Here is an 18,897-nt window from a genome sequence, read left to right on the forward strand (position 1 = left end):
TGTTGCCATAGCAACTCTCGTCCACAAAGCTCCCAGCCCCCACAGATACTCTGTTGTGGTAAACAGTTTTCCCTCTCCGTGCAAGTAATTCCACCCAGGACAGGACAGGTGGCCCCGAGGAGTGAGGCCGATGACCGCAGGGTTAGAGCAGCATGTTCTGTGTTAGAGAAGCTCTGGATGAAGGCTCTTCATTCATCAGTCCCAGTGGGGATATCACTGGTCAGTTCTGAGGCATCATAGCGGTTCCTAGATGGCAGGGGAGATGGAGAGAGGGGGTTGTCACATCTGGAAGCAAATGGAAGTTCACTTGGCAAAGAGTCAGGCGTTTGATCAGGAGAATAAGTGCGTGGAGGGCCTGTCGGTTCAGCTTGCGGCTTGCGCCCCAGTGAGGCTGCTGCCGCGCAGTCAGAGGACTCGGGTATGGGTCTCTCCAGCCGGGGTCTCCTCCCTGGTCCTGTAGGGGCTGGGCGGGTGGTGATGTGAAGACCACCCCCAGAAAGCGTAAATGAAAGCAAGGCAGTTCAGGAACATCCCAGGCGGCCCCTGTCCTCGCATCACCTGGGCAGAGGCCGGGCCTGCCCGAGGAGGTGGCGTCCAGGCCCAGAGGGAAGTGACTGGCCCACAGCCAGGCGTGACAAGGGACTTGGCCTGTGAAGGGCTGAGCTCCCAGGAAACAGGCAGAATCCTGGCGTGCTGGCTGCATGGAGCCACCATGGGTGGTCCCCAGGCAGAGGGACCTCCCGGTTAGAAGCACGGAGGGCCCAGTGTAAGCACTTGTGACTTTCTAAGAGGTGTCTTCTGGACACGTCCAGCGTGCTGGCTGCAGGGTGTCGTCTCCCCGGAACAGCAGCCGTGTGCCCAGCAGGGCGGCCCCACACGTCGGGGCATCCCACTTCCCCATGGACTCAGCCATGTGCTCTGACTGCGTTGGACTACAGGCAGCCCCGGCCAGCCCGTGTCTCACACAGGCCCCTCGTCTGTGAAGGCCACTTGCTTGGGCAGCTGCAGGCTCACAGTTAGGTGCATTTCCAGTGAACCGGGTGATCCATCTCCAGGATGGAAACCGGGATGGAAACTTCAGGGAAACATGTTTCCCAGCCTTTGGTTGCCACTGTACCCACTGCTCTTTCTAGTGGGGACGGCATGCCGCGCGCTGGAATCCACCCCGGCAGAGGCACTGGTGTCCCAGGCTCCAGCCCAGCTCTGCCTATTTCTAGCTGTTTCTCGTGTAAGTCTCTGGGCCTTTGTTTTCTCGTCTGTACAATGGGAGTAAAAATACTGCCTGGTTGCCTCACGTGGGTAATAAGCGGTTGATTTTTGGAGCCAATGAGCTGTTGACTGAAAAGCATGAGACTGTGTCATCGTGACGTCTGGGAAAGGGGGTGACATCCTGCTGCTGAAGGCTGCCAGGTGGGGGATGTCCCAGCTCCTGCAGTCTGTGTGGCTTCACAACTATAAACGCGCAGTGAAGATGAACAAGAGCCGGCCAGTCAGGGCACATCAAATGACAGCACACACAAGCCCCAGGCAGGCCAGTCTGGGTCCCATCCTGCTCGCAGAGGACTGGCACCAAACGCTACGGCTGGTGGCTGGGCCCCGGGGCCAGTTCTCTCTGCCCGCTGTGGCCTTCTCTCACTTTCCCCTGGCTGCTCCCTGATCCTGTCCCGGGAACGCGGCTCGTGGCGAACAGGGCAGTCCGCTTCCCTCTGACACCCCGCTGAAGAGAACGTGCCCCTCCCTGTGCCGCACCACCCAGTGTGTCCCACGTGACTGTGTCCGGGGGACTCTGCGGAGTGCCAGCACCTCTCCGCCACCCGAGGCACCGCCGGCTCCCTGGGCAGGGGTGCGTTCTCGCTCACCCAGACTGGTGGGCTTTGCGTCAGAGGCCGGCAGGGCTTTGGAGAGAGGAAGATGCTTTGCTGAGTCCACGTGGTGGGAAAGCCAACCTTTGAACAAGGCGAGTGAGCGCAGCTGGTTGTGCCTGTGGTACCTTAGGGTCCCCGAACATGACTGCTTGGAAGGGATCTTCAGCGGAGCCCCCTCATTCTGTGAGAGAGAAGAGAGGGTGTGAACCAGTGTCAGCCGGCCCCCCGCGGGCCGTGCTGGGCCGGGGTCCTGAGCAGTCTCACAACCTGGTCAGGCCCCCCCCCCCAGTGGGGAGTGCTGCCCTCCCCTCCCTGGGGACGTGTTCAGACCCCACCACTGGGCGGCTCCCTGTCTGGCCGGCCGTCTTGCCATGGGGTGTTTATTCTCTTAAGCATCTATCTGTTTTCCTTTAATTGTATACACTTTAATGAGGGAGTGAAGAGTCTCAAAGACAAAGGCAGGGTCCAGGACCATCACTTCCTGGAAGGGAAAACAGAATTAATCAGGGGTTGTTTGTTCTGACTTTTTCTATTCACCAAGGTATTTCACACAGGAGAGAAAACTCAGTTATGTACGCAAACACCTACTATACTGTTTGAAAGACAACACACATTCACGGACCACTCTGGTGGCTCTGCAGTTTTCCCTCTTAGAGAAGCTGAGCGTGGGTCCCGTCGGGGCTGGGTCTCGAGGGAGCAGCTGTGTCCGTCCCTGGGGTGCATGTCACCCTGACACACAGTTCAGTCTGCTCTTTAAATACTACGCTGGGTTACAGGATGGTACAGCAGACAGTTCTAGGGAGCAGAACTCTAAACCTTTTAATGAAAACCTCCCCCAATTCAATGCCCACAAAGGCCATGGTGGAGCCAGCGCACAGGCCCCACCAGGCGGCAGGGCGTCTGGCCAGAGGGGCCGCTCCCACTGCGGGCTGAGGGCTCATGCCACGTGGCCATGGAGCACCATGCAGCCACAGCGTGCCACTTGCCGGGGGTGGGGCGGCAAACACAGAGGTCTTCATCTAGAAGGAGTGAGACTGAGGCCGGGCATCCTCCCAGCTGCTTTCTTCACTCCCTCTTCCGTTGTCCTGGAAATAACTGCCACTCGTCTGCACGAGCCAGCTATGCCTGCACACGTGTGAACGTCCTCCGGCTCCTGGCCCATAGGTCCCTGGGGCTGGTGGCAGACCACCAGGGTCAGCAGCTTGAAAGTGGCGGCAGCCTTCTGAGTTTCAGCTGTTAAGTTTGGGAAATTTCTCAACTCTAAGTTTCCAAGTTCCATTTGTGAAGTGCCTTCTATGTTTTTGCCTGATAGATGTTCACGTTTGGGGGAAAAGAGGAAAGAAGTTAAATGCTTACTTGGGACGCACTGGGTGCTTTGGCCGGGTTTAGGTACTGCCAGCACCAGCAGCAGGCAGTAGTAACAAGGTGGAAAAGGAAAGCCCCTTCTTAGCCTGTCAGCAGATAACAGATCTGTGTGTGGGAGACCTGCCACGTGGAATGGCCACGACCAGGGAGCTCAGGTCAGAACCCACCAGCCCACTAATGCAGCCACAGAATCCACCACTCGGAGGAAAAGGACGCAGCTGGCCTCCAGAAGGACCAGTGTTCCTGTTGCTTATTTGCCTCCGCAGACGTCGGCAAGATTCCCACCGGATTCTTCCCTGACCGCTCCCTGGGGCTCCCGGCGAAGCTGCTGAGAGATTCCCATTTGTCAGGAGAGCAGTGTACGAATATGTGGTTTGGAATGTGTGGGCACTAAAAATAGTTCCGAATGAGGGGTAGCCAAGTACAGGCACCGGCTGGGTTTCAGACACACCCGGAGCCAAGCCTGTGCCCGAGGATTGGGTTTCCGGGTCAGGAGTCACCCGGGGCCCTTCTCCGAAGCTCCCCTCCCGCGCTCCCCACCGCAGGCCGCTGTGCCGCCGCTGTGCCATGCCCGCCGCGGTGAAGCGGGCCGGGGCTTCCCGCCAAGTGTGCACCGAGCACAGGTGTCGACCTGGTGAGCCGCTTCTGAAAGAGGCCGGAGCTCACCAGAACAGGAGGTCACGGTGATGGAGGCTGACGAGAGTCCTACTAAGCTGGGGTATAGGAAGGGGGTACAGTGAAAAGCGTTGCCTTTTGGGGGTTCAGTTTGGCTTCGTGTGCTGAGGCCATGCCGGTCTCCTCTAAGTGTGGAGTAATTCATAAGCCACCTTCTCTGAAGATGTCCGGAAGTCAGCTGTGTGCGTTGGTGTGGGACAGCCTCGAGGGGGAAAGCCTGGGCCGTGGGTGTCACAGCAGTGACACCGGGACGGTGGTCGTGATGTCAGCTGAAGACGCGTGAGCTGCCCTCGTAGAGGGGACTAAAGTGCGCACGTGTGACGTGCCGTCAGGCCCGTAGCTGAAGGGCAGAGGACGGTTTTAGAGCTAACCTCTGGGGACTTGGTGACGAAGGGACGTATTTCTGCCGCAGCCTGTTTGTATTTTGGTTTTTGGTGACACAAGAGTGGCGGCCTCCTGATGTGGTGCAGTTCGTTGTCCGTGGAAGTTTTACTGTCTTGTTAGCAAAAGTGGAGAAGAAAGTGCAACTTCTAATAGCTGAGGAAGGTCTAGAAGTTTCTGTCGTGGACCAGCCTCCACAGAAGACATGGGAGCTGCTGTAGGTAAAGGAGTTGCCTCGCAGGACTTCAGGGGTCCTTCTCTGTGACCTTTCAAAGGCGAGGTTCAAACGGGGACACATCTGTAATCAAACGATGCTAAGGTACAAGGCTCATAGATCTGTTTAAAAATAGCTTATATAATTATGTATTAAGATTAAAAGCAAACTAGTTTAGCCTCATGGGTAGAAAAGTTCGGCTTTTCTCAACAGAGTAGCTTGATCAGGGTGCTGTTGTAACATCTAAGAGTAAGGAGCTTGGGGCCAGTACCAGACGTGTTAAAACACGGAGGATTCTCACATTAAATGCAGAGTAGGGTGGGAATCCCAGCTGAAGCTGGCAGTGGAGCAGCTGGGCGACCTGGAGGCGCTCGTGTGCTGAACAGCTTGAGGGGCGGAGGGCGCCCCAGGGGGGCAGGGACTGGGGACGTTTCCGGGAGGTTGCAGATGACAGACCCAAGAGGACCGCCCCCCGCCAGGGCTGGACCTCCAGCGGTGGATCCTCTAGCATCTGCGGGGCACCTGCCCCACACTGGGCACTGCACAGCATCGGACACTTGACCACACTCAGCCAGTGGCCTGAAGTAACGCACAAGTAAACTGCAAAGCCTGGATTTGCAGTAGCTGGGCGGCCCCCTTCCCCGCCCCATCCGTCTTGTCGTGTCTGCACAGGGGACAGAAGCAGGGGTGGGACTCAGGGCTGCTAAGACGTGAAGCAAATCGCCACCGTCTGACTGTCTGACGTCCTTCCAGCCTGAAGTGCAGATGAGCTCTGGTGTCCTGACAGTGGCCGAGCCAGTGACCAAGCTGCCTCCGGGGCCTCCCAGGGCTGCCTGGCTTAGCCTGGCACTGGCCTTAGCACGTCGGTGGTGGTGGCTTCGACCTCAGGCAGTCCCATGGTTTGTGAGCACCAGTCTTGTTCTTTAGGGAAACCAAACCCAAGCCACCCACTGGTTTTGGCACGGGAGGGGTCCAGTCAGGAGAGGACAGCTGGTACCAGTAAGCCTGGTGTTCTTACTCTCTCTGCTCTGTGGAGCAGAAAACCCTCATCCCGCGTGCCACGTTAGCTACTAGAGATTCTCCTCTGTGCCTTATCTGTAAGGTAGGGATGCGTTCACACCCTTCGCTTAGCCGTTATTGGCACATAATAGTTGTTTATTGCTTGGAACAGTGCCTGTACCCGTGTTGGGAAAAAACAGGAACTTGACAGTGATGGAAAACATTTTTCAAGCACCGCTTGTACTTCCCTGAGAGTCACCCATACCTGATAGGAAGGTGAGGTCTCAGGTGTGGACAGAGGTGATCAGCCTTCCTGCATGCAGCGGAGCACCTGCTGGTCCTCCTTCCGTTAGGGCGGTGGGGACCCAGGGCAGGAAGTCGAGGGGAAGGATTCCTGCTGACGCTGCTTTGGCAGGTGCAACGTGCCGTGTGTCCCAGCCTGGTGCAGAGGGCCAGCGGCGCCTGCATCTGAGTTGGCTGTGAGCCCTGCAGCCAAGAGACAGCTTCCTGCAGGAGTTCAGTAATGTCTAAAACCACCACGGCAGACTCCACAGGGAGAAGTGATTCTGACCCCTTGCCTTGAAACAGCAGGCACTTCTGAATCAGAAGACACCTGACATTTTATAAATAGAAGCCCCCTCAAGGAGTGGACCAAACGGGGGGCTTCTGAGTTTCGTGTCCCACGGGCAGGGTGGCGCGGGCTGGCTGGCGGTGTGCAGAGGCTGGCTTTGGTCCGGGTGGCGGGTCAGGACGGGGCCTGTCTCACCCTCGCGTCCCCTCCCTGCAGAGGGAGGAGGAGCACCTCTGTGCCTGGAGGTGGCGGGAGCTGGAGGTGCAGGACTCTCTGCAGGAGCGGAGCTGGAGCGACGAGGGCCACCTGCTGCAGCAGGAGCTGCGGTCCTGGAGGCAGAACGTCTTCCTCTTCTACGTCAAACTCAGGTGGCTCCTGAAACGCTGGCGGCAGGGGAAGCAGCTGGAGGAGGAAGGAGAGGACTTCACCGAGGTACCTTGTGCCAGAGGTCGTTTTATCTGGACCCCCAGACCGTGCTGCCCCCTCCCCCTGCACACAAAGTCGTGTTCATTTACTTCAGACGACCTGGTCACGGCCCACCAGGCAGGGCGATGCCGCGGGCTGTCCGGTGCTGCCCTCGGAGCTCATTTAGGAGCGCGCTGGTCCGTGACCCCCTCCTGCAGCCGAGTTCTGCTGCCATCTCTTTTGTTGCTGACGGATAAACTTGTTACACTTGTCACCCTGAGGTCCTTAGCTGTCTCATTCCACTTTGCTGGTTGTACTTTAATTTGTAATTTAAAAAAAAAAGTGGTTTGGGGGTAATTAGGTATTTATTTATTTTTAGAGAAGATACTGGGGATTGAACCCAGGACCTCGTGCCTGCTAATAAGAATGCGCCCTGCCTTGTGAGCTATACCCTACCCGCCTTAAAATTTTCTTAAGTTTTCCAATTTTTTTTAAACTTTTGTTTTTTCCTATCTTTTTCAGGGGGAGATAATTAGGTTATTCATTTTTTTAATGGAGGCACTGGGGATTGAACCCAGGACCTCGCGCATGCTAGGCACGTGCTCCACCACTGAGCTATGCCGCCCGCCGCTCCCCCCACCATTTTGCTGGTTTGTTAGACGTAGTTCTAAATCGTTCTCTGTTCTTTCCATTTTAGTTTTTGTTCGTAATTGCTAGAGCCTGCTCTGCCAAGGCAGTCGTGTATAAGTGTGTCCTCTGAGCCCCGAGGGGCACTTTCTGGACTTTGAAGTTCGTATATACTCTTCTTCCTGTGCTGCAGTTTCCCAGACTTAGAACAGAAGCAGAGCTAAGCGATCTGCTTTCCGATGGGTTTGTATCAGGGCAGAGGGGCTTCCCGCCCGGCAGGCTCCTTGCTGGCCTCACGGGCTGTGAGTGCAGGACCGGGACCGCAGGTTTTCCGTGGACTCTGAACGTCCCCCCGCAGCTGCCTTGTCGGCTGCTGCAAGCGACTGTGACTGTGGGCTCCTCTTACGCCCGGAGACCTTTAGTCTGCTTCCCACTCTCATGAGCAGGGTATGGAATTCTGAGTCATCCCACGTTTGGGGAGATACAATGACTCTTTCCTCAGGGTGAAGAGAGTCCTCAGTCAACTCGACCCATTTCCAGATATCCATGACCTTTTAGAAAACCCCATCATTAAGTAAAACTAGAAATAGCTGTAAGGTTTCCTGTTGATCAGTACTTTGTAGTTCCTCCTCCTCTAATTTATAAAACCGTAACTCTGATTGGTAATTCATAGACAAGTAAAAATTGTCATTGTCCAAGTAAGATATAAATAGTAAAATTTCTAACCTTTTCTGATCAACTGGGTACGCACTCCATGTGATTTACATGAAGTGGCCAGGGAGGGGAGTGGCCAAAACAAACTGCTCAGGGCAAAGGGCTGAGAAGGGAAGACGTGACAGCCCAGATGGTGGGTACTTATTCTCAGACACTAGAATCAGGCTGCACAGCGAAAAGGCCTGGGTGGAGCCATGACCATCATCTCCTGCTGTTTCAGGGCGAATTTCCGGAGGCCTTCCCCAGACTTGGGGAGCTGGGAGTCCAGGGGGACCTACAGGCAGACGGGCCGGCCCGAGATGACAGGGGCCCAGGCTGTGGCTTTCTGCTGGGAGAGCGCCCTGCACACCCCCCTGTGCAGGCCGGGGACCACGGAGCATGGCTGCTGCCCACGGACGGGGGACAGCTCCACAGGCAGGTGGGTGCCTAGCTCCCAGCCCCTCGTTTGACCCACTCCTCGGACGGGGGCTGCCGTGAGTTCATGGGCTGGTGGTCTGGCGAGGAGAGCTCTGGTTCGTTTGGCTTACACGTAAATAAGGATGTGGTATGGTCACCTTGACTGTGTCCCCTCCAGGCCAGCACGTGTACCTCAGGAGGAGGGAAAAACAGGACTGGCTAGAGTGGTCTGTGCCTTGTAAAGGTTGACCTTCCTTCCAAGGAGGGGAGACCCCAAGTGTAGCGCTCTCACCTGGGCCAGAGAAAGCACTGAGGGCTTGTGTGTGGATGTTGGCTGCGGGGCATCTGCCGTGTCCCTGAACTGGCAACACAGCGCACGAGAAGGAGAGAGCAAGTGTTTTAATCCCCAAATACGTGTAATGTGTTTCTGGTTCTTTTTAAGCCACACGAAACAGTATCTCAAATGAAAAGTATCTGATGACACTGGAAAAAAGCTGAAGTGCGTGTGAAGAGGTGGGGTTTCAATGTGTAACCGTTAAGTGACTGCCAGCATTGCCAAGCGTAAGCCCTGTGGAGTAAACCAAGAGACAGCATTGATGGCACTCAGATTTTTTGCACTTTGTACAAAACTGCAGCTGTGGTGGGTCTGGAGTGTTAAGACCCTGCGAGGCTGAAGCTTTCTTGCTCCTGAGCTTCTAGGCCTGGTCCCTCCTGCCCCCGTGTTGTTGAGGGTCCTGTGGGCAGAGCCTGGCCCTGGGCTGAGGCGCGGGGTGGGGTGGACCCCGAAGCAGCTGCAGCCACTTGGCCACAAACATCTTGGGCCCTCCGTCTCCCCCCTGGACTCCACAGCTGCGGCCCCTCCCTCGGCCCCGAGCGTCCTGGGGGAGAAGGCTGTCAGAGGAACCTGGGCGCAGATCCAAATGAGGAAAGTGGGAGTGTCCGTGCAAAGTCCTGGGAGAAGCGTGTGTCTACCCCCTCCTTTCTCTCCACGTAAACTCAGATTCTCACAAAGAGATATTTTCTACGCATACCCGTCTACCCTTCATTTTCCCCAAGTAAGACTCAAGAAAGAGGCTGTACTTTCAAAGGAACTTTTAATTACACATAATAGAAAGTTTGTCACTATGCCAATGTCCACAAGGAGATTTTAGCTCATAGGATGCCTTTCCAGCAAATACCTAGTTAGAAGTAAAATGCTACTTTGCAAAAAATCGACCAGTTTTATTATTTTCCAAAGAGGTATCATCAGTCCTACGATGTGTCTGTGATTAACTCAGTTTTCCTGGGTTGTCGCTCAGCCACAGACCTGCTGCCTCTGAGACCGTGTGTTGCGTGCTTCCCATGCGCGCATCCAAATGCCTTGGAAAGGGGAGTGAGGAAGTAACACATCTGGGTTCCCAGACAACAGTCATGGGAAATTGCACCCTTGGGGTGGGAAACAACGTGAACTCACTCAGCTGGAACCCCACATCCTGTGTGTTTGAATGTCATCTCTCTGCTGCCGCCTCCTTCCATTGCTGCATTCTCAAGCCCTTCCCCTTGAAAGCAGAGACAGACCTGCGAGTTTCCACCTTGTCTGGTGCACGCAGAGGCAGGTGGATGGGCGGGCAGGGTCGAGTCCACACGGGCAGCATCCCGTCTGCTGTGCGTGAACCCGTCTGTCCATGGTCGCTGGCCGAGGACAGAGATGAAGGAGCTGTACTGTAAATGACAGCTGGGTCCCCGGGAGTGGGGGCGCATGCTCCAGGAGGAGGATGCCTGCCCTGTAGCCACGTGGGCGCCAGCCAGGCCCCTGGGTGCAGGAGCGGAGCACGTGTCTCAGGGAGCTGCCCTGCAGAGCCGCACGCTTCTCAGAAACTCGGAGAACCTCCCAGGTGATAAGCAGAGTGGGAAGCACGGCATGCCTTCTTTCCCAGGGATAAATCTGCAAGTAACAGAACTTCCGAGGCCTTGCTCTCTACTTTGTGTTGTGCTGAACCCTCTCCCAGTGGAGCACAGTGGATGGCAATATTTATCATGTCAAAAGAGGTAAGAGGGAAAAGAATGACATGTATTGAGTCAATCTTGGAAGTAGTTCATAAGAAACCATCAGGTTGGAAGATGTTTGTCTCTGCAAACGTTCCTAGTTGACTGATGGGGCAGCAGGGACCTGACTGACCCGGGAACAGTGAGCCTTCAGTTTGCTGCCTTCTGGAAGAGCCCAGGCTGGTGACAAGCTCCAGGACGCCCGCCACCGCAGTGAGCCCCGGAGCCCAGCCCGCCGCAGCTGTGTGAGCACTTTGCACTCATTCGCAACCCCTGAGGTCGGGCTCTTTCACGCGGGATGGCTAACGCGCCGCAAGTACACCCCACGTCCCCAAAAGCCGGTCCCCCCAGAACTGGATTGACTGATTAAGAGAGAAGTGACGTTTTCATTCAGGGATGTGACATAATACTCTATCAAAGCGTCCAAGTGTGAATATGGAGACCCTAACCTGAAACTCAGAGCGAGGCCTGATGAAGTTTGATGTTCGTCTGTAAGTCTTCAGCTGCCCCCGTCACTGAGGAGTCTCACTCAACATCCAGCCATAAGGCCGAGTGACTGCCCCCGGCCCCTCCGTCCCTGAGCCAGGCCCCATGTGCAGTGTAGCATCAGAGCCAGCCTTCCCGGGGCCGGAGCGCCTCTGGCTCTTGGACGCCTGGGACGTGGATTCACCAAGAGCCCAGAAGCCCGCGTGCTGGCCGCCACCTCCTACTCGGCCCAGGACGCCGAAAGTTCTGGAAAGAGCACGTCTGAGTGTCAGAACCGTGACCTGCCCTGACTTAATTTTTCAAATAAGGAAGCTCTTCTCTGGAGCCGAGGTAGTTTTTACTTCCGCGTACGGAACCACGGTTTACTCCTCAGACTCGGAAACCTTCCCGCGCGCCGGGGCGCCCCACAGCGTCAGAGGGAAGGAGCCAGGCCAGCGCTGAGGCCGAGGGGGCCCTGGCTTCTGCGCGGTTTTGTTTCAGTTTCTGTGAAAACAACACGTGCAGGAGGTGGAAAGTCACAGGTACTTCACGGTACCTGAGAAAGGACCCTGTCGGCCCCAGTCCCACCTCCTGGAGCGGACTGGCTGGCAGTTTGAGACACCCCTTTGAGAGTGCGGAAGGAGATCTGGATCGGCTGATAGGCTTGCTCAGGAGCCCACTGGCCCCCTGGTCTCTGCGACACCTTTGCCTGATGACTCGGGGTCTGTACCTTATTAAACATACAAACAGTAGGCCTTTCACACCCCCACGTGCATTCCTGGGAGGCTCTCGGTGAAAATTAGGGTGACCCGCAGGCAGAGAGCCCATGTGGTCCGGGAGCCCTGGTGGCTTCTCAGCCCGCTAAGTCCTGTACACAAGTGAGTCTGTCCCCTCTGTCAGCTTCTATCATAGGTTATATTTTCACAGCCAGCCTTCAGTGAGTCATTCTCTTTTATCTGTGCGGGGATGATGGCTTTAGAAAAGAATCTTAAAATTAATCTGAATGTAACCATGAAGGCAAGAATGATAAGTGGCTGATTTATTCAGATGTTGCTTGAAGTGCAGCTGTATCCGTTCTGGCTAATCTCAGTGAAGGACGCGTCCTGGGGCGCCTGCTGCTGGAGGAGTTACTTTTATTGAACCTGCATGAGGCCCCGTCTGTATATGTATCAAGAAGAACTCTGTACAGCTGTGTGTGTGGGGGTCGCGGGGGCAGCCACCAGAGCCTTCTGGGACTCTCTGCCTATGTTTATAGCCCAAGTGAGTAGGAGGTAGAGGCCACCACCTCTGCTTTGTGACTGGCTTTTTGTAGGTCAGTCCGAAGCAGGTCAGTACCTCTGTTCTAACTTTAGATTAAACTCATCTCCAAAGTTAATGGCTCCAAGGCAAGCAAAGTAGGTGATGGTAATTTAGCCCTTTCACAGAATGATGGTGCACACGGCTTGGAACTCAAAGGCAAAAGTGATTTTGTAAAATAGCTGGCATTGCATCACAAATGGGTGTGTTAATCTTTCTAAACTTCCTTTTCGCTTTCTCTTAATGTTTGTCTTGTACTTGGATGGTAGTCCTGTTGGAAGCCCAGCCTTGAGTTTAACGCTTTATAGCACCGCCAAGCTCCTGATGCCAATTCTGGTAATTTAAGCCTTACCCAAGAGACAGGAGTTTGGCAGGGCTGAAATGCCTTTAGAATGAGGAGAAGGAATTGGTGGAACCATTTTATCCTGATTGTTTGCAAGAAAACCAATCGACTGATTTAAAGAGATTGAAAAGTTGGTCTTTTTTAATTGAAAACTGACAACGCTTACCAGATATATAAGCTAAAAAGTTGCAGAGTCGGCCTCCTTCACGGAAGGTTCAGAAGGCTGTCTCCAAGAAGACTTTCACCTGATGATCTCTAAATGGACCAGATATTCCATTTTGATTCCATTCTTGATTTGGGTCTTTTTTACTGGAAACAGCTCAGTGAGGGCCACCACTGGAGATGTGGTGAGAGGAGTAACTTCTAGGCATTCTTTCAGCATGACTCATTATTTCCCTTAATGTGGGGGATGGAATTTGCATCACAAAGATTAGACAGAGAAGCCATCTTTAAAAAAAAAAAAAAGCCTGAACAGGGTCTGATGCCAGATTCAAATATCCTGGCTCTGGCTGTCGGCCTGGGGTGGCGCAGACCCAGAGGGCAGTCAGGCTCCACGCTTCCTCGCGGCCGGGCCACAGCAGGTGCACAGTCGCTGAGCACCGGGGCTCCGCACGTGACACAGGCATGTGACAGCGCTCACTCAAGGCTGATGTGAGATGCGGCCCCTGCAGGTGAATGACTGTCGCAGCCCCAGCCCGTGGGGGACTGTTAGTGCTAGCTACCATTCCTGGGTGGGTCTGTATGTGTAGCAGCCATTTGGAAGGACCGTGCCCAACTGTGGCTCATTCTGGGTCTTCAGAAATGTGCCCTGGGACATCAGTTCTTGCTGTTGTCCACTGGGAGCTAGGCCGGCTGCTTGCTGGCCACGTGCTCCTCCTGGTAAGGACGGTGACAGGGACCATAACATTCACCCCCTTAGCTCCTGCTCCCTTTGGCCACTTTCATCCCAAAGCAATTTTGAGCTCATTCCACGATAATTTCAACAGAATACTGGGATAAAGGACATTTGGTTGATTACTCTGACCCAAATGTGCATGAAAACATTAAGGCTTAATTTTATTTAATCTGATATCTGCTAATGCCAAAATGTACTTCTTTCCAGAGGAACCAGATTTTCAATTTGCAAAAAGAGTGTCTGGTGAACCCTGTTTTTTTTTTTTTAATTTCTGGTGTACAGCAAAATGCTTCAGTCACACGTGGACATACAGATAGCTGTTTTCATATTCTTTTTCACTGTAAGTTACAAGATACTGAATAGTTCCCTGCACTATACAGTATAAACTTCTTGTTTATTCATTCTATATATATCAGTTAGTATCTTCAAATCTCTCACTCCCAATTTATCCCCTCCCACCCTGTTCCCCCACAGGTAACTGCAAGTTTGTTCTCTATATCTGAGTCTGTTTCTGTTTTGCAAATAAGTTTGTCTTTTTTTTTTAAAGATTCCATATGTAAGTGATATCATAAGGTATTTCTCTTTCTGGCTTACTTTACTTAGAATGATGATCTCCAGGTCCATTCATGTTGCTGCAGATGGCATTGTTTTATTCTTTTTGATGGCTGAATAGTATTCCACTGTATATATGTACCACATCTTTTTTATTCAGTCATCTGTTGATGGACATTCAGATTGCTTCCATGTCTTGGCTATTGTAAATAGTGCTGCTATGAACATTGGGGTGCATGGATCTTTTTGAAGTAAGGTTCCCTCTGGATATATGCCCAGAGGTGGGGCTGCTGGATCATAGGATAGGTCTGTTTTTACTCTTTTGAGGAATCTCCATTCTGTTTTCCATAATGGCTGCACCAAACTACATTCCCACCAATAGTGTAGGAGGGCTCCCTTTCCTCCACAGCCTCTCCAGCCTTTATTGTTTGTGGACTTCTTAACGATAGCCATTCTGGCTGGCGTTAGGTGATACCTCATAGTAGTTTTGATTTGCATTTCCCTGATAATTAGTGATATTTTGCATTTTTCACATGCCTATTGGCCATTTGTATGTCTTCACTGGAGAATGGCTTAAGTCTTCTGCCTATTTTTGGATTGGGTTGTTTGTCTTTTTCTTAAGTGGTATGAGCTGTTTATATATTCTGGAAATTAAGCCCTTGTCAGTCTCATCTTTTGCAAATATTCCTCCCATTCAATAGGTTGTCCTTTTATTTCGCTTATGGTTCAGTTGTTGTGCAAAAGCTGTTAAGCTTAATCAGGTCCCATCTGTTTATTTTTGCTTTTATTTCTGTTGCCTGGGTAGACTGCCCTAGGAGAACGCTGCTGAGATTTATGTTAGTGTTTTGCCTACGTTTTCTTCTACGAGGTGTATAGTCTTTAAGCCATTTTGAGTTTATTTTTGTGCCTAGTGTGAGGGAGTTGAACCCTGTTTTCAAGGAGCACAAAATTATGGTCCTAATGTTGTCACAGCTGTTTGTTACACAACTAAGGACTACACAGCTGACCGTGTATATGACTTGGGGTTCATAGGGAGGTACTGATGACATGAGAATTTATTATATGACTTGCTGCTTTTTCTGCAATGAAAATGAGATGACTGCTTCAAAGACTGGATCAAAATTATTACTATTATTTTATGCTTAAAATACTTCAACTTAAAAAAGTAGTGACTTTTTTAAAAATTTAAAATCCAAAGATGAAAATACCAAATAAAGCTGCCATAAAGTACACATAATTTTTCAGCAGACAAATTCTATACTTAGGAATATGTACATCTGTGAAAAAGTTGTTGAACCCCTCACTCACTTGCACTGACATCACCTTTGAGTACTTTCGCCGTGGTTTACAGAGACCTCTGCGTTTGTTACAGGTTCTCACGCTTTATGAGCATCTCTTTGAGAACAGGGGCAATTTATTTCTACTCAGATGGTTGGAAAGAATGTGTAGGATTTTTAGGTTTTCTATCTGCTGAGTTTTGCAAATACTAACTGAAATGCCTTTCATCTCAGAGCCAAGCACAAACTGGTGTTCAAGGTGAGAAAAGGAGCAAAAAATGCCAACAAGTAGGATTTTCCACTCAATCAAAAATCTACTGTATCTAATAGTATCTTCAGATAAATTATGGAGAAAACTTTGGCGTTTTCAGTGATAAATCTACTCATGTCAAGGAATTTCTTTTCTGTCAACTTTATTTAAATCCAAACATATATCCAAAGTATCTTAAATTCTTTCCAAATGTGGTTAACTGTTTTTGTGTACGTATATGTGTTTTGTGTGCTCACAAAATGGTTTTAGAAGCATGACTGGCTCTCGACCTGATGGAGGAGAGGAGGCTGATAGGCGTGCAGACCCCAGGTTGGGGGACCCCTCCTTCCTGCCCTGCACAGGAGGTTGAGCACATAGGGGGATTCTTCAGAGAGCAAGGGGCTCTGTCCTCCCATATTACAGACAACCTCCATCCAGCAGGCCTGATAGAGCTCTCATTCCTCCTGCCTCGTACATACACCAAACAGACTGCCCTGAGACCCATCTCGGGGCTTGCGATAGGCTTTTGGGGTTTTCTGTCTAATGGGAAGTGATGGGCGCATGCAGCTTTTAGTACCCAGGTACCATAATTGATGCAGTGTGTGTAATTCATCTTGACAGACCTTTCTGATGTAATGCCCGTGCAGAAGCGTACTAAGATAGCAGTGGTGGGTTTGAAATGTGCTTCCAAAGGACTGGACAGGTTTTCAAATACATAAAACCTTTTAGGTGTAGGCAGATTAGTAATAAAAACCCATTCTTCATGAATGAGACCTGTCCGAAGGCTTCCCATGAGCCAAGCACCGGGGATGTGAGGGTGGGCCGGGCTCTGTCTCCCCCTCCTCCCACAGCTTAGAGGGTGGGGCACAGGATAAGCATGTGGGTGCGGCGGCTATTCCTGTGACCCATGAAGCAGAAAAGAGAGGGGCCATGATTCGGTCTTGGGGGCCCACGGGGAAGCCTTCATGAACAGGTGAAGAACTTACCTTTGGCTGAGTTAAGAAACCTCACAAGCCAGCCCTGCCCATGACCATGCTGATGTATATGTGACCTCTTAGTAACCACGAGTCGGATGGGACCAGCTCTCTTGGTTCAACGGTGTACACAAGAGGGTATGTAACTCATCATATCTCTGCACTGCAGCCGAAGCTGGGACATCTGAGGTCCTGCGGGGGCTCCTGACAGCCCCGACCCAGCTCCCACTGGCCTCCTGCCCCACAGCTCCCCCAATGCTCCTGGGCCAGAGAGCACTTCTGTTCAGCCTCCTGATCCCCGAGCCCACGGCAGCCTCAGCCCCTGCGGAGGGGTCCCAGGCTCTCCCACTAACCGTGCAGATTCCCGCCCACCTGGGATACAGCCCAGCACCGGCCCCGCCTCGGTCACCGCGCTCCTGTCTCCTCCCTTACGCGTGACGGCAGGCCCACCGTGTCACCGTGTCCCCGCAGGTGGCGGAGAACCAGCAGCTGTTCTGCGCACTCAGGGCCCTGCTGGAGGACCTGCGCTCCGAGCTGCGGGAGGATGCGCGTGCCCGGTGGCGGCTGCAGCAACAGTATGCGCGCGACAAGGCGGCCTGGGACGTGGAGTGGGCGGCGCTCACCTGCCGCCTGGAGCAGGTATGACCCCGGGGGACGAGGCGGGCAGAGTCCCGGATCACAGGGCCCCTAGCCGGGGACACCATCCCCGCCCAGGAGCGTTTCAGAAGCAGCATTTATCTTCCCATTCTGCCTTGAACAGAGCTGTCTATTTTTATTGTTCAATTTACTTAAACTAAAAACAGAAAGAGTTCACCCATTCCCAGTCCCCTTCTCCCCTGCAACCATCAATCTCTTCTGTGTATCTGTGAGCTTGGCTTCATCTATGTGTTTATTTTTAGATTCCACATACACATGAGATCTTACAATATTTCTCGCTCTGACTTACTTCACTTAGCATAACGCCCTCAAGGTCTATCCATCCATGTTGTAACAAATGGTGAAATTTCGTTCTCTTTCATGGCTGAGTAGTATTCCGTGGTGTATACACCACACTGTCCTTATCCGGCCATCCTACGATGAACACTTGGGTTGCGTCTCTTCTTGACTACTGTAAACAATGCTGCAGTGAGCGTGGGGGTGGAGAGAAATACGTTTCCAAGGAAGTGTTTTCCTTTTCCTCAGAAAAGATGCTCTACATTATATTAATCATCAGGGAAATGCAAACCAAAACCACAGTGAGATGTCACCAGGCAGCTGCCGGAATGGCCCTTAGAAGCAAGACTGGAAATAGCAAAGTGTGGTGAGGACATGCGGCGAAGAGAGGAGGCTATCTCGGGCTCCCCTGAAGCACGGCCGTCAGACAGACAGGAGCACGGGAGGAGCAGGCTGTGGTTCAGCTGCCCTTTCCACTGGATATCCCCAAAGACTAGAAAGAGCTTGTAGACCTCCCCACTGTGTCATGGAAATCTAATCAACGTCCTTACTTACACCGTGGGAAACTGAGGCCCAGAGGAAGTAGTGGGCTCTGCTCTCTGAGCCTTTGGAGCGTGAGTGCAGCGGAGAGCGCGTCCCTGCCCCCACTGCCCTCGGCGCGACAGAGCAGAGCCTCACGGAGACTTCAGACCCTGGCTGCTTTCTCTCTGAAAATCTTTAAAAGCAGTGTCACTTCCTGCGTAGTGTCTGTTTGCCCAGATTGCTTCTGCTGGTTTCTTCCAGCCCCTTGATCGTGATGAGGGAGGAAAGGTCTGTGCATCTTTGATCATCTATTTTCTAGGCCCTTTTTTGAGGGAGACTGTAAAGTCATTAAAATTTCACGTGAATTGGCTCAGTCGGGAAAGAAAAAACTTGCCCAGAAAGGAGACATTTTCTAAATGGCCCTGATACAAGATGAAAGGGCCTGTCGTGTCAAAGGAGGACAGCTCTCCCCTACCCGCAACCTCACGTGCATCGCCGTCTGGCCACAGGGGCAGTGCTGTCAGGACCACGGCCCTGGGTGGAGCAGACGCACAGTGTCGCCTGCAGAAGCGGCAGCAGAGCCACAGCTAAACCAGAGCCCCGGGCCAGGCTGGTCAAACGATGTTAGGAATTCCATCTCCTGGTTGGGGGGAGGCTCCTACTAGGTGCCGTTTACCTCAGTTCACAGCCTGAAGAGTCAGCAGTGGAGGAGACCTGAGTCAGGACGCTCTGGTGAGCTGCCTCTAAACTCAGAGAAGTATGTTTGGGGGGACAAAGCTAAATATTTGCAGAGATGTAAGTGTAGCTAAAGAAAGGAGACAGAATCTTTGACGTGAGCCAGTTTCAAAACATTTCATCTTTGTTTTAGAGGAACCTGGTATCCACCCACATAGTTGCTACAAATAAAGCTTTGGGGAGAATCACTAAACACCGAGAAATAAAGCTAGGACTTCAAACCCAGAAGCCAGAAGTGGTACTAAGTAAAGATTTCATCTTCTGCCCAAATTGTTTTAAGAGTTTGTCAAATATTTGCAGCCCAGAAAACAACGAATGGGGGCTGATGCCGATTCATGTATAATAACTCCATCTTTACCCTTTTCTACTTATGTGCAAAACAGTTGAATTCTACCAAAAAAGGAGTATTTTCCTTTCA

General features: G+C 52.4%; 1 protein-coding gene across 5 annotated transcripts in view; it reads left to right on the forward strand.

Annotated features, from left to right (window-relative positions):
* MTCL1 (microtubule crosslinking factor 1) overlaps positions 1 to 18,897 on the forward strand; it is a 110,898-nt gene that overhangs the window by 72,805 nt on the left and 19,196 nt on the right. For 4 of the 5 annotated variants that reach the window (XM_072949249.1, XM_072949245.1, XM_072949246.1 and 1 more), the window contains 3 exons: positions 6,287 to 6,502; positions 8,037 to 8,234; positions 16,761 to 16,928. In XM_072949249.1, the coding sequence (XP_072805350.1) occupies positions 6,287 to 6,502; positions 8,037 to 8,234; positions 16,761 to 16,928 (582 nt within the window). The remainder of the gene's footprint in view (positions 1 to 6,286; positions 6,503 to 8,036; positions 8,235 to 16,760; positions 16,929 to 18,897) is intronic. The other variant, XM_072949247.1, reaches the window with a different exon arrangement.

Source organism: Vicugna pacos, chromosome 24 (genome assembly GCF_048564905.1).
Source record: "Vicugna pacos chromosome 24, VicPac4, whole genome shotgun sequence".
Lineage (NCBI taxonomy): Eukaryota > Metazoa > Chordata > Mammalia > Artiodactyla > Camelidae > Vicugna > Vicugna pacos.